This window comes from Pinus tabuliformis, chromosome 1_1, assembly GCF_031772625.1.
Source record: "Pinus tabuliformis cultivar Carrire ecotype Pingquan chromosome 1_1, CPIR1, whole genome shotgun sequence".
NCBI lineage: Eukaryota > Viridiplantae > Streptophyta > Pinopsida > Pinales > Pinaceae > Pinus > Pinus tabuliformis.
In genome coordinates, this window is record NC_142297.1 from 710,406,753 (window position 1) to 710,418,924 (window position 12,172).

The following is a 12,172-nucleotide window of genomic DNA, read 5'->3' on the forward strand; positions in this document are numbered from 1 at the left end:
AACATATATATATATATATATATATATATATATATATAATACTAAATAGATATTTCTTACACAAATTCTCATTCATGATACAAATTTAGACAGAGATCTAGATTCTACATTGTAAATTTAAAATTTGTAAGTTGTACAATGTAACATTATGCATACAAATACAATTGTGACAGATCCATGGGGAAGAAGGGGACATGGGTTATAGGCTAACGAAAAGTCACTCTTAAATTATAAAGTGAGAAAACCCACTAAAGTGAATTTATTAAAATAAAAGGTAAAATGGTGGCAAAAGAGTCAAGTGAGTTATAAAAAAGAGGAAAATGTGGAGTCTCTCCTCATTCTTGCATTTGTTCACTTTAGAAATAGAATTTAGGAGAACTCTTGAGAAGAGACTAGGTTTTTTGGAAACCCTTATTTTGGTTGCTGGTTTTGGTGTTGAAACTATACACCCTAGTTAGTATTGGAGCAGAATCACTCAGATTTCAACATTGGGCTTCATCATTGACGGAAATAAAAGCATTGACAAAAATAGAAACGATATGATGGTGTTATCAATTCATTTTATACTTTGTTTTTGGGTATTCTTTATTCACTCTATACATGCCAAGTTATCACTGTGTGTTATTGGTGCATTGGGTTGATTTTATTTTTTTGTTGAGGGCTGAGATTATCTTTATAATTAACAATCGAGTTCTATCCTTTTTGCTGGCCGTGTTTACACAAGGGGATGAGTTGTTGAGAGGAGGAACCAAGTTGCCAAGAGGTGTCCGAGTTCTCCTTTGCACAGGTCGAGTTGCATAGAGGAAGTCGAGTTGTTGAACAATGATTTAGAGGAGGTCGAGTCCCTTGATTTTGTGGATGAGCTAGTTGTCTATATAGGTAAGAAAAATTTCTTAGTTATCTATATCAGCTTTGGAGCGAAGCAATTGTGGTGTTATTGTTGAAGGAGACCATACTTTGCTACAACCTCCTTGAATTATTTCCAGAGGAGAAATCATAGTTATGTGGCTATAACAATTATCTATCAGTGGTATGTACCCATTTTGAATTTAATACAGGTTAGGCACTATTGTTTATATTATGTTTTGGGCATCTGTTTGGTATTGTGTTTGCTTGTTTGAAATAAATTACAAAATGTGCACTTACAAGTTTATGTATGCAAATTGTTTGACAAAATAACTCAATGACAAACTCAAAAAAACTCAGAAATTTTAGTGCGGAAAATTTAAGATATTTCAAGGGGGTATTTTATAGGAACCTTTACATGTTGCTGGAAAAACAACACTACATGGTTATTGAAATCAAGTTGAGCTTCTATAGGTTGCTCTAGATTACATGTTGAAAATACCAAAAACAACGGATTTTTGCTGTACAACATTGTTGTATCATTTGTATGGCTATCATATGCATGGTTTTATTTTATGGTTATAAATAACTATTTCGTATGATTGTGTTGAATTGTGCATTGCTCGGAAATGACTCTTTCTTGGCTGCTTATGTATGTATAAGACTTTACCTTTTTAGCTAAAATGAATTGCAAAATAGAATGATTTTTTTAAACATATAATACTTTTTTTTCTTCCAAAAAAAGAGTTCCTTTCAAAAAATTGCTTGTTTGAAAATATTTTGAACTACTTCTCAAATGTTCACATCGAGCAAACCTATGCGGAAGTTCTTGTCCATGCTATATTTCTCAATAACAAGTATGTGATTACATGAGTGGGCAAACGCTCCGAATGAAAATATTCTTCCCTTCCTTTATTTACATTAAATGCTAGGAGGGCTAACAATCCAAACTTGACCTAGTCCACTACAAAAGAGAGGCTTACATATGGAGTGGTCTAGCGCTAGGACACACATGCCAAGCTCCAAGGCACACATGCCCAACAACCAAGGCTTCAAGCATGAATACTTTTTGTGCAAGGTCTAGTGTTTCTCCTCCAAAGGCCTTCAAAGCTCCAATAATGCCTCTTAAGCCATGTGTATCTATGGGTCCGCCACTTCTATGTGATCTATCCAAATCAAAGTGTTATTAAGTCAAGTATAAGCCTCCATGCAAGCAATACGTGTCCTCATGCCATTTAGGACTTGTTGACCCCTCCTCAGGTGTCAACTACCCCATAAGCAGAGTACAATTCAGTGCAGTCAATATTTCAAAATTCATCATCATCATTGCAACTTTTGGTTTTCAGTTGTTATCCAAATTTTGCAGCCTCGTGGGCCTGCAAAAAGCCATGTAACACACTTAGGTAAGCCTATGATTTTTACCAAAGAGTTTCACTCTAGGGAGTTTTTTTCTCTGCTAATTATTTGTGTTTTTCAATTGCAAATGATTAGTACAATTTTTCTTCCAAATATACTTGAAAGGTAGAGTGGGGCTTGATGGTAAGATCTTAAGTGGGTCCTAGTGTATCGAGTCTATGTAAATTATCATACTAGATTATGTATAAAGTGTCGTAGAATTTGGTTGTCTAGAGTCATTATTTTTATTTTCTGCCAAAAAGTAGCAAAATAATTAGGTAGAAATTAGTAAAAAAATTAAAATGAGAGAAAATAAAGTTCTCTCCAAGTGGAAAAATAATTAAAAAGGGAATGTGCACTTTTCAAAAAAGGGATCCAATTGGAAGTTGAGAAAAGTTTGATTTCCAAGGCAGAAAAACCCCACAAAAATTTTGTTCGACTAGAAAGAAAATAATTTCTCTGGTGAAATTGGTTTTTTTGGTTCAGGTAGTCATTTTGAATGAAGAATTTTTGAGAAAAATTATTTTGAAGATATTCCAGTGGTCCAAAGCCACACTGATTCAACAAATGGTCCATCTAGCTTATTAATCAAGGAAAACAAATTCTCTTCTAGATCTGTGCAGTGTTATCAAGGGGTCGAATTTTTTCTGGAAGGATGAAGCCACGAATCAAGCAAACTAGTCGTTTTTTCCAGTGTTGCGAAAATTGCGATTTTTGATGCATGGTGATTTAATCGACATTTTTTTCCAAAATGACAAAATCGTGATAAAATTGTAAAAATCGTCGAGATTTTTTCCAAAATGAAAAAATCGTGATAAAAATTGTAAAAATCGCCAAATTCGTAAAAATAGTAAAAAAAATCGTGGATTCTTTAGATAATTAAAAATTTGAAAAAAATGGATTTTTAAATATTTTTTTTAATGTTGCTGATGTTTTGCTGATCTTATCGATTTTTAGGATTTTTTTTCATTTTTTGGACCCTTGCCGATTTTATCCCGATCCTGATTTCTGCGACATTGGTTTTTTCCACTTGGAGGGGTTTAATCCTCTCATTTTCTATATAAGGAAGCTCTAAGCTCCTCATTTTATCATGAAAAATCTTGAGCTCTTGGCTAAGTGAAGCTTTGCTACTTTTGTAATTTTTTTTTGAGCAATAAAGTAAAGTCTTTGGGGCAAAGCTATGGTGTTATTCTTTAGTTATATGGTAATATCTTTCTGATCTATTGTGCTTCATGTTCTACTAATGTTTTAATTTTGTTATTTCCATTAGCTCTTGAAGATTCATTGGTGTACAATTATCTTGCATCATTGTTTAGATTTGGAGAAACACTTTAGGTAGAGTAGATCTATTGGTTTTTGGTTAAACCCTTAGACTCCTCTTTCACTGTGCTATCCAAATCTTTGTGGATCTAACAAATATTTTTCAAGTGTGTAGAAAATAATATTGTTGATCAGATCTTGGATACTTGGGACATTCTCTATTGAATTAATGAACTATTCAATGCATAGAAGCTGAAGAACACATAGTGGGTCATTTGAAGACTTATCATTTGAAATAAGAAAAGTGGTTTCCTCTCCATTTTCTCTAGATCAAAATTTATCTATCTTTAAAATCTTTCAAAAATTATTTTAGAGCTTTTAAATGAATAGATCTTCTTCCGAAGAGCTTTTATTTGTAAATTTGTAAATAGATCTCGTATATATATTTTCTTCTAACCTTTTATATAATTTATATTTGTTTTGTATATATTCGTTAGGTTTTCTTGATTTTTCTTTATAGAGCTTGTTGACCAGTGGAGTGGCACCTGATGATTATATGAAGACTGTATGCCTAAGGATGATCCAGAGGACATTTGTACCATCAGATATCATCAGTCAACATAGTTTTTTAACTCTACTTCTATCTTCTCATCATCATTCTTGTACCCAGGTTCCACACCCTGCGGGGAATTGTAATAAGTGATGCTAGTAATGATGAGTTTTTGAGTTTGTAACAGGCCTAGGATGTTGGGACTCGATCAGCGAACGGGTACACTTTGGAGTGTTTTCTCTATCTAGTTAATTATCTTTTCTTTTTCAGAGATGGATAATTTTCTCGGTTTTTTCACTCACGTTTTACACCAAAGCGGGGGAGACAGTTTGAAGGTTGAGCCCCTAACACATCTTAGTGTTTAGAGTCAATGTATATTACCATACTAGATCACACAAATTTTTTTGTGGAATTTGGTTAGGTCTAGGTAGTCATTTTAAAATTTTTTAGATTTTCTGCATTGCGAAAATTCCTAATAAAATTGTATTTGTAATGTAATAAATCATGTCTAGAGAAGTTGTATGGGGTATGAGTAATGAAATTTGCATTTTTCACCCTCAACTTTCTATTATGACACACTTTGATGGGTTAAAAATATGTTTTGAACCCTCAAAACCCACTTTTCCTAGGTTTAGTGGGAAATCTAGCAATTAATTAAGCCAAAAATTAAATAAATGGAGAAAAATAAATATCCACACATGCTAAATGTTGTGGAAATGAGGTAGAAAACTATGGGGGAGTTAAAGTGAAGTCCCAAGGTGATGTGGACTCCTAAAATCAAGGAAAGGACGTGCTCAAATAAAATCGAATTTCTGGCATTAAAGGAGAAAGCTGCTTACTTGGAAATTCGAATTTGTGAAGTTAATGCACATTTGGGAGGATTTGGGAGAATATTTGGTGGAAATTTTTGTGGGAAATTGTCCCCACATGGGTTACCACCAATATACATTTGACATTCTATCATAAAATTCGAATTTGGCACATAAGGGAAGAAGAAAATGATGTCCACTTGTCAAAATTTGATTTTTACACTTGGCATTGGAGCTCCATTCAACAAATTCGAATTTCTCTTTGGGATTGTCACCTCATGCCACTTGTTTAATCACTTCTACATTGGGATTGGCTCCAATGCCATTTGTCATTGTCATTCTTCATTGGGATTTGCTCCCAACTCTCTATATAATAGAGCCATGGCTCTCATATTATATCATGTATTAAGCTATTGGGTTTGAAGAAACTCTGCCATTTTGTACTTGCATACTTTCTTAATACAAATAAAGACTTTGGGGCTATCTGACTGGTGTTCTCTTGGCGTTATGAGGTGGTGTCCTTTCATACTACTACTATTGTGTTTAATTTCTTTCGCATGTTGAAATAATATTAGTTTGTGTTTTCCATCTTGCTTGGATTGATGTGTGCAAGCTATATTGCACATATCATTGATTTAGAGTAGTATTTTAAGGATAAGCTTGCCAATTCATTTTAGGAGGAATGCTTGGTTTATCTTATTCATTATATTGCTCTAATCTTGTGCAAAGTAATACGTGTTCAAGTGTGTGGGAAAGATTTTTTGTAGTGTGTGCAAAAATCCATCTGGAAGTGGGAGAAATCTCAATTAGATCAACTCACTCCTAGAATCACAACAATCCAAGACTTAGCCATTTTTTTCGCTCCAAGTTTTCCATCCAACGAAGAGCAAAATGGAGTTTTCTTAGTCTATAGCTACTTGGTCATCCATTTAAATTCAAAAATACTTCTTTGATTCTAGTTCTTTCAAAGTTATATCTCTTATTAAATAGTCATTTCTAAAGCTAGGCAAGTATGGGGTTTACTCCCATTACTTGAGCTAGTACTTTGTAAATTAAATTCTAAGTTTAGTTTTGATTTCTTTTTCGTAATTTCACACTGACAATTGGTATTTTTTTTGTGTTTTGTAGCCCATAGGCTTGAGCATTGGGCAACAAGGAGCTTGAGGAGAAACTTTAGAAATCTACCCACTCGTGTGTATGCCAGATCCCCTCACGCTATCCAAACACTGATTTCTAGGGAAGCCATACGCACTTGGGAGAGAGTTGCAAACTCATCGAGGCTGTGGGCCTTTTGAACCCTGTGAATCTATTTTGGAGTGTTTTTTCCATCTCCAAGTTTGGTGTTGCTATATTTTTTGGGGCGAGAGTCTAGCTTTGTTAGAGTCCCATCTTTGTAAAGATCTCTCTCGTATTGTGGGCTGCCCTCTTAGAGGCATTTTTACCCGCTTTAAGCACTAATAAAAGTTAAAAATTTTTGTTGGAGGGAGCTTCGGATTTTTCCCATGGCACCCCCCTTCCTCATTTAGAGGAGGGATTCTTGTGGGTGGCCTAATCTTGCTTTTAGTTTTTTTTTTTTAGCTTTCTAGCTTTTAATTTCATATTATGCATGCTTAAAATGAACACGTTTCACTCCACATGCAAATTTTGCTGATCTTGTATTTAAATTCTCACATGCATATGCTCTCAAGTTTTGTAAACTATTTTTCTCTGAAGCATTTGCATGAAGCATTAGTTTAATTTGGGGCATTAACACAATTTGCACTTCATCTAGACATTTTAGTATAGGAAGGCTTCAAGCCTCATTAAAACTTACCTCCAACCTAAGTTGGTTGAATAGACTTTTAGGGACCTTTCACTTCTATTGACTCCTCATTGTGATATCCAAACATTTGGGTGAAGATGAGGTTTGAGGACTAGAGTTCAATTGTAACTTTGCCTTAGCACTAATGAATAAAATAAACCAAGAATTCATTCCATGATATTTGCTTTGTTTGCAAAGTTCTTAAATTTCTTGCTATCTTGATGGTTTAAAGTCTCACATGCAAATCTTATTTCAAGAGGTGCTTTGGATGCAAGCATTGTAATTCCTTTAAATTTTGCAACAAGTTTTATTTTTCTTGTATTTGGAAATTGACTCCTCTTGTGATTTAATTATTGTTATAAATGGTTGATTCCACTTTCAAGTACTATTGTTTTGGGTTGCAAACTTAATTGCATGTTGTCATCTTGGTCTAACATTTGAGTTATTTTTGTATCCTTTTGAGTAAGATTATTTCCATGCTTTGATTTGTAAACTTATTCATCTTGAAAGCATTTATAATATCTTGTGCTAACAATTTATTGTTTCACTTTTCAGGATTATTTTGGCTTTTCATTTGAAAGCATTTCACTTCATTCTAAGCAAATATAATTTCATTTTTTAAAGAGCAATACTTTGAAGGCACTGGTTCTAGTCCTCTATCTCTAGGCCGCAAGCCTTTAGGGATTTTATTTTGCATTTAAATTTTGTTGTGCTAACCCTTGTGATTTTGCAAGAGTTTCAATGAATTTTTGGAAGGTTTCACCATATGTTCTTGGCATAAAAATCGATTTTCAAAGGCTTGTTATCACTTGCAATTTTTTTTAGGAAGCCACATATTTTTAGGCTTTGACTAGTGCGAAGGGCTTATTGGTGTGAAGAAACCGAATTTGTTTTTGAAGTAAATTAAGCCTTGATCTCAAAGAAAATCACCATAAATTTTTTGATAAAATTTTAATAAAAATTTAATTAAATGTCTGGGCTAGCCCTAAGGACTTGGAGGCTTCCTTCCACCTAGGCCGTGATTGGTGTCTATTCTTGTTGAAGGTCGAGTTTCCTTGGACGGTTGGATCAACTTGCCTGAAGTGTTTGGAATCATAATTGATAGTTGGTTTGGTTCATCTTTGTATCTTGAGGTGGTTATTTTGTGAAGTTCTTCAATCATTGTAATTCTCCTTGTGTTGAAGATTCCTTTTCCTTTGTCAAAAGGATTTCTTCTCTTGTAATGTAGTAATAAATATCTTCTTCTTGAGGGAGCTTGGGATCTCAATCCCATGGTATCTCACCTCCTTATTTAAGGGAAGGATTCTCTTTCTCATTGTCTTTCTCTTAGTCCTTAGATCTAACTTGCTAATTCATCTCTCTTGCATAGCTAGTTTAGATATCATTTCTAAGTTGCATTCATTGACTATTTGATCTATTGCATTTGGAATTGTTCTTTCCTTGGTTTTAGTTGTAAGTTACAGATTTAAAGTAGTCTCTTTATAATCTTGTTAGCAATCTCATTTGCCATCATTCACATAATGATTTCATTAAAAACTTTACTTATTTTCATTATTTAATATAAGTAAAGCATCTTTAAAAGCATTCCTTGAAAAAGGCATTGTGAGATATTGCTCTAACATCTATTCTAATTGTATCTCCCTTGTTTCATCAGGTAATCTTAAGAATTGCTTCATTTGAATCATAAGCTAATAATCTTGCGTTCGTAAGTGATCGTTATAAATCTTGGTTATACATTTTATATTGAAGCATCTCGTTATAATTGAATCTCATTGAAGCATTTGCATTTACATTTGCATCTTAGATCTAGATTGCATCCTCAAATTTACCTCTGAGCATAATATTTGGTTGACAGAAAGATAGGACAACCTTCTTCACCATTTAGTTTGAGAAGCTTGATGGTTAAACAATAGTTAAAACAGGTGACCTTGCAACTCTCTTGTGGCCGAGTCCCTTGTAGGAACAAAGTCACTTGGGTTGCTAGAAGGCATAGGTAGATATTGTTAATGAGGCCATAGCCTCCTTCCCCAACCCTTCCCTCAACAACCTTGTTCCAAGACTTGTTTCAAAATAATTGAGAAGGCCTTCACCTTAGGCATATAATTAAAGTAACCAAGACATGAGATAAGCTTATATCTTGCAAGCTTAGATGGTGATCTAACCCTTGCAATATGAGATAAGCTCATATGGGTGATGTAACCCTTATATAATATATTGCAAGCTTATTTCATATTGCAAGGGTTAGACCACCATCAAATCATATGTAGTATGATGCGCCTTTCTAATGCAAACTTTGGAATAGCATATCAATGACGGTACTAACATCATCAAACACATTTCCTCCCAACTGATCTTTAGCAAATATGACATCATTAAGTTATGTCACTTCGGGAAATCCCATAGAGGCAACATTAGTCATTCCACACAAGCAACATCGTAAGAGAAGGGGACATAACAAAGTGATAACCCCATCTAATCATCAAGTGTGTTCCCCATCAAACGTCAAACAGGGGGCCATGTAGAACAACCCTTCCTAGTGTGACACCAAATAATATCATATCATCATGCAGAAGTTACTAGGAAAGCCCAATTATATTGAAACTTATATCTCCTAATACCATTATTATCTAACACCTTGTGGCGCTAGAACCGTCATTTATATCCAAGATAAGCATATCAACCATTGGATAAGGAGAGAGCATGCTCCACAATCATCAATATTCAACCGAGGGGTGATCGACAAGGTAAACAGATGTGAGAATGGCACCAAGCAACAAGCACATTCATCCAAGCAAGGAGAAGTGAAGCTCCTCCAACCAAAGACCACCATCTAGCGATCTGATGCCATGCAGGGAAGGGGATCCATGATAATGAATCCCTAAAAGTCTATACAATGCTCCAGGAGTACTATCAGCAAATCTCAATCCTCATGCCGGAAATCACAATGTGGAACTTCATACAATATGAGGTGTAATAATCCCCATAAAGTAATATTTTTTTTTGTGATCATTGTTTTATTGTATTCAAATTTTAAATAATAACGGTTGAATTATGTAACGAGTTTCTTAGCCTACATTAGTTTTTATTTCTTGTTTTTTGGACTGTTTGATCAAAATCAATTACTTTGGCTTCTATTTCTGGTTCCTCCATATATTGTCATCAATCATGGTAAGTTACTTTGTGAAGTATAATTGTATTTTCTCAGATTTTAAGGTTTTAAATTTAAAATTGTTTTTTCTGTTAGTGTGGTCCTAGTTTTAGCATGTTACAAAAATGGCATACTCAGCATTTTAAAACCTTGTGATAATTATGCTAACTAGGATGCCAATGTTGTTGCATATTAAATTGTTTATAGAAAAATCTAGAGGAAAAGAGGTCACGCAAAGCAGAACTGGAAATGAATGTTGAGTCTGCCATGGAGTCTTTCCAAAAGTGGAATTCTACAGTTGAAGCTTACACAAAGGTATATATATTTTAAATTTCAGACGCTGCTTTGGTTTTTTTTGGTTCAAAATAACTTTTCAACATTGTGGCAAAGCTATGAGGCATCATACACTAGCTGATTGTTGTTGTTACGCCTCTATTGTATTACAGCATGCTTTTAATGATTTCTTGTTCAGAAAAGCTTTTTATCAAAAACAAAAAGATGGCGACTATGTAGGAAATTTCTTGTTAAGAAGAGCCTTTTATCAAAAACAGAAAGATGCTGACTATGAAGGAAATCATCTTTTTATTCTTCAACCTAATTTTGTTCATTACAATGAGAATGAGATACGAGTCTCAAATAGTTTTCACTTGTTTGGTTCACAATGGTTCTTTGATGTTAAGTCTACATTTGGAATTATTCTGTTGAGGCTTCATAACTGAATCTGTGTTGTCATGTCAGGTACATAAGAAGGTGACAAAGAGTTTGGCCCTAGTGCAAGCTCTGCAGGAGCAGGTATACTAATTTTACTTTGATGTTCACAGGCTATGCTTAAGGGATCCAGTTGAATGCACAGTACTGATGTTTTCCCTTTATCATCTTTTTCCAGTTGAATTCATGCAAAACAGTAGAGAAAGATGTCAAGGCACTCAAGGCAAAATTCAAAGACGCAGAGAAAGAAGACTGGGCTTTTGAAGCAAAAAGGGTTGAACTTCAAGTAAAAGGTTCTGGTTCAATGTTCTTGTCCTCCTGTGCAATTCTGAATTCTACTCACTCATAAAATTTGACTGGCTTAATTTTGTCACAACTTATCTAATATTTTGTTGGGGTTGATTACATCTTTTCTGCAGTCGAGCAATTGGAAAAGTCAAAAAAAAATTTAGAGGCAGAAAAAGAGGTAAAATGCACAGAAGCAGAAAAGGAGCTAGATGCCTTGAATACACAGATTGCTCCTAGACTGCGGGAACTAGAACGTGCAGAGCAAAGATTGTCAGAAAAATTTTCAGAGGTATTTGAGTTTAGGCAGACTATTCATTCTTTATTTAACCAGATGCTTTTGTTCAAAGATTATTTAATTAACACACATGAACATTTGATTGACAGGTAGAATATATCCAAAAGAGAAGGATACCAGAAGTGTCAGCCAGCAAAGAAGCATTGTTGGATAGATTGGTTAACAAACAGTTGGAATTGATAGAAAAGGTTTCTTCTCGTAATGCTTCAACATGCATGATTTTGTTATTTTGTTTGGGATTGTGACATTCTAAATTCTTTCATAGCCCATGTGTGACATCATTTCCATCCCATTTTCTAGTTAATAACATGTTACTGGATAACACTGACTGTTATACTAACGAAATCCAAAATTCTCCCAGTTGCTCTCCATAGCCAAAGCTGGTCAGGATATGATTAAATTACATTTTAATTTACTTTCAATCAATATTTTTTAAAACCACATTTATTAATTTACATTTTCCGCTATTTGAACATTTAGACAGTTGCTCTTGGTGATTTTGTTGGTTCCTGTTCGGGTATTTTCTTATGAAAGTATTTATGTATGACTTCCATCCCTTGAAATATAATCCTTTATGAATCATGAACATATTAAAGTAAATATTAGCATATAAAGGTCAATTAGATAGTAGAGTTGGGCATTAATAAAGTCAATATGACTTTAGTTCATTTTATGGTTTAATGCCTTATTTCACTTTATTATGTTTCGCTATCTGTCCCACATTCATAAAGTGGAGTGACTTGACTTGCTTTTAATCTTATATAAGAAAGTTTTCACTTTCTCAATATCAAATACAACACAGAGAACACTTTCGAGTTGTCTTGGTTTCTTTATGTGCTTGATTTTCATGATATGGTATTAGAGACCAGCTAGAGCCATGAAGTCTGTGAGAGCATGAAGACCTAGGGACTGCTGTTGGTAGAGACAGATCGAGGGATCGCTAGTGTAGCACAACAAAGAACCAAAAGGGCATCATTGAAACTAGGTATTGTTTCACAATTTTCAAAGCAAGGTCAATCTAAAAAAATCATCTACCATACATTTGAAACATTTGAAAAATTTGCATGAAACA

The 12,172-nt window shown here is 34.1% G+C and overlaps 1 protein-coding gene across 1 annotated transcript in view; it reads left to right on the plus strand.

The window, feature by feature from the left end:
* The window catches only part of LOC149215501 (kinetochore protein NUF2 homolog), a 104,575-nt gene that overhangs the window by 53,237 nt on the left and 39,166 nt on the right, over window positions 1-12,172 (plus strand). The window contains exons 6-10 of the mRNA XM_089391096.1: window positions 10,017-10,124; window positions 10,548-10,601; window positions 10,696-10,810; window positions 10,937-11,094; window positions 11,190-11,288. Coding sequence (XP_089247222.1) covers window positions 10,017-10,124; window positions 10,548-10,601; window positions 10,696-10,810; window positions 10,937-11,094; window positions 11,190-11,288 — 534 coding nt within the window. The remainder of the gene's footprint in view (window positions 1-10,016; window positions 10,125-10,547; window positions 10,602-10,695; window positions 10,811-10,936; window positions 11,095-11,189; window positions 11,289-12,172) is intronic.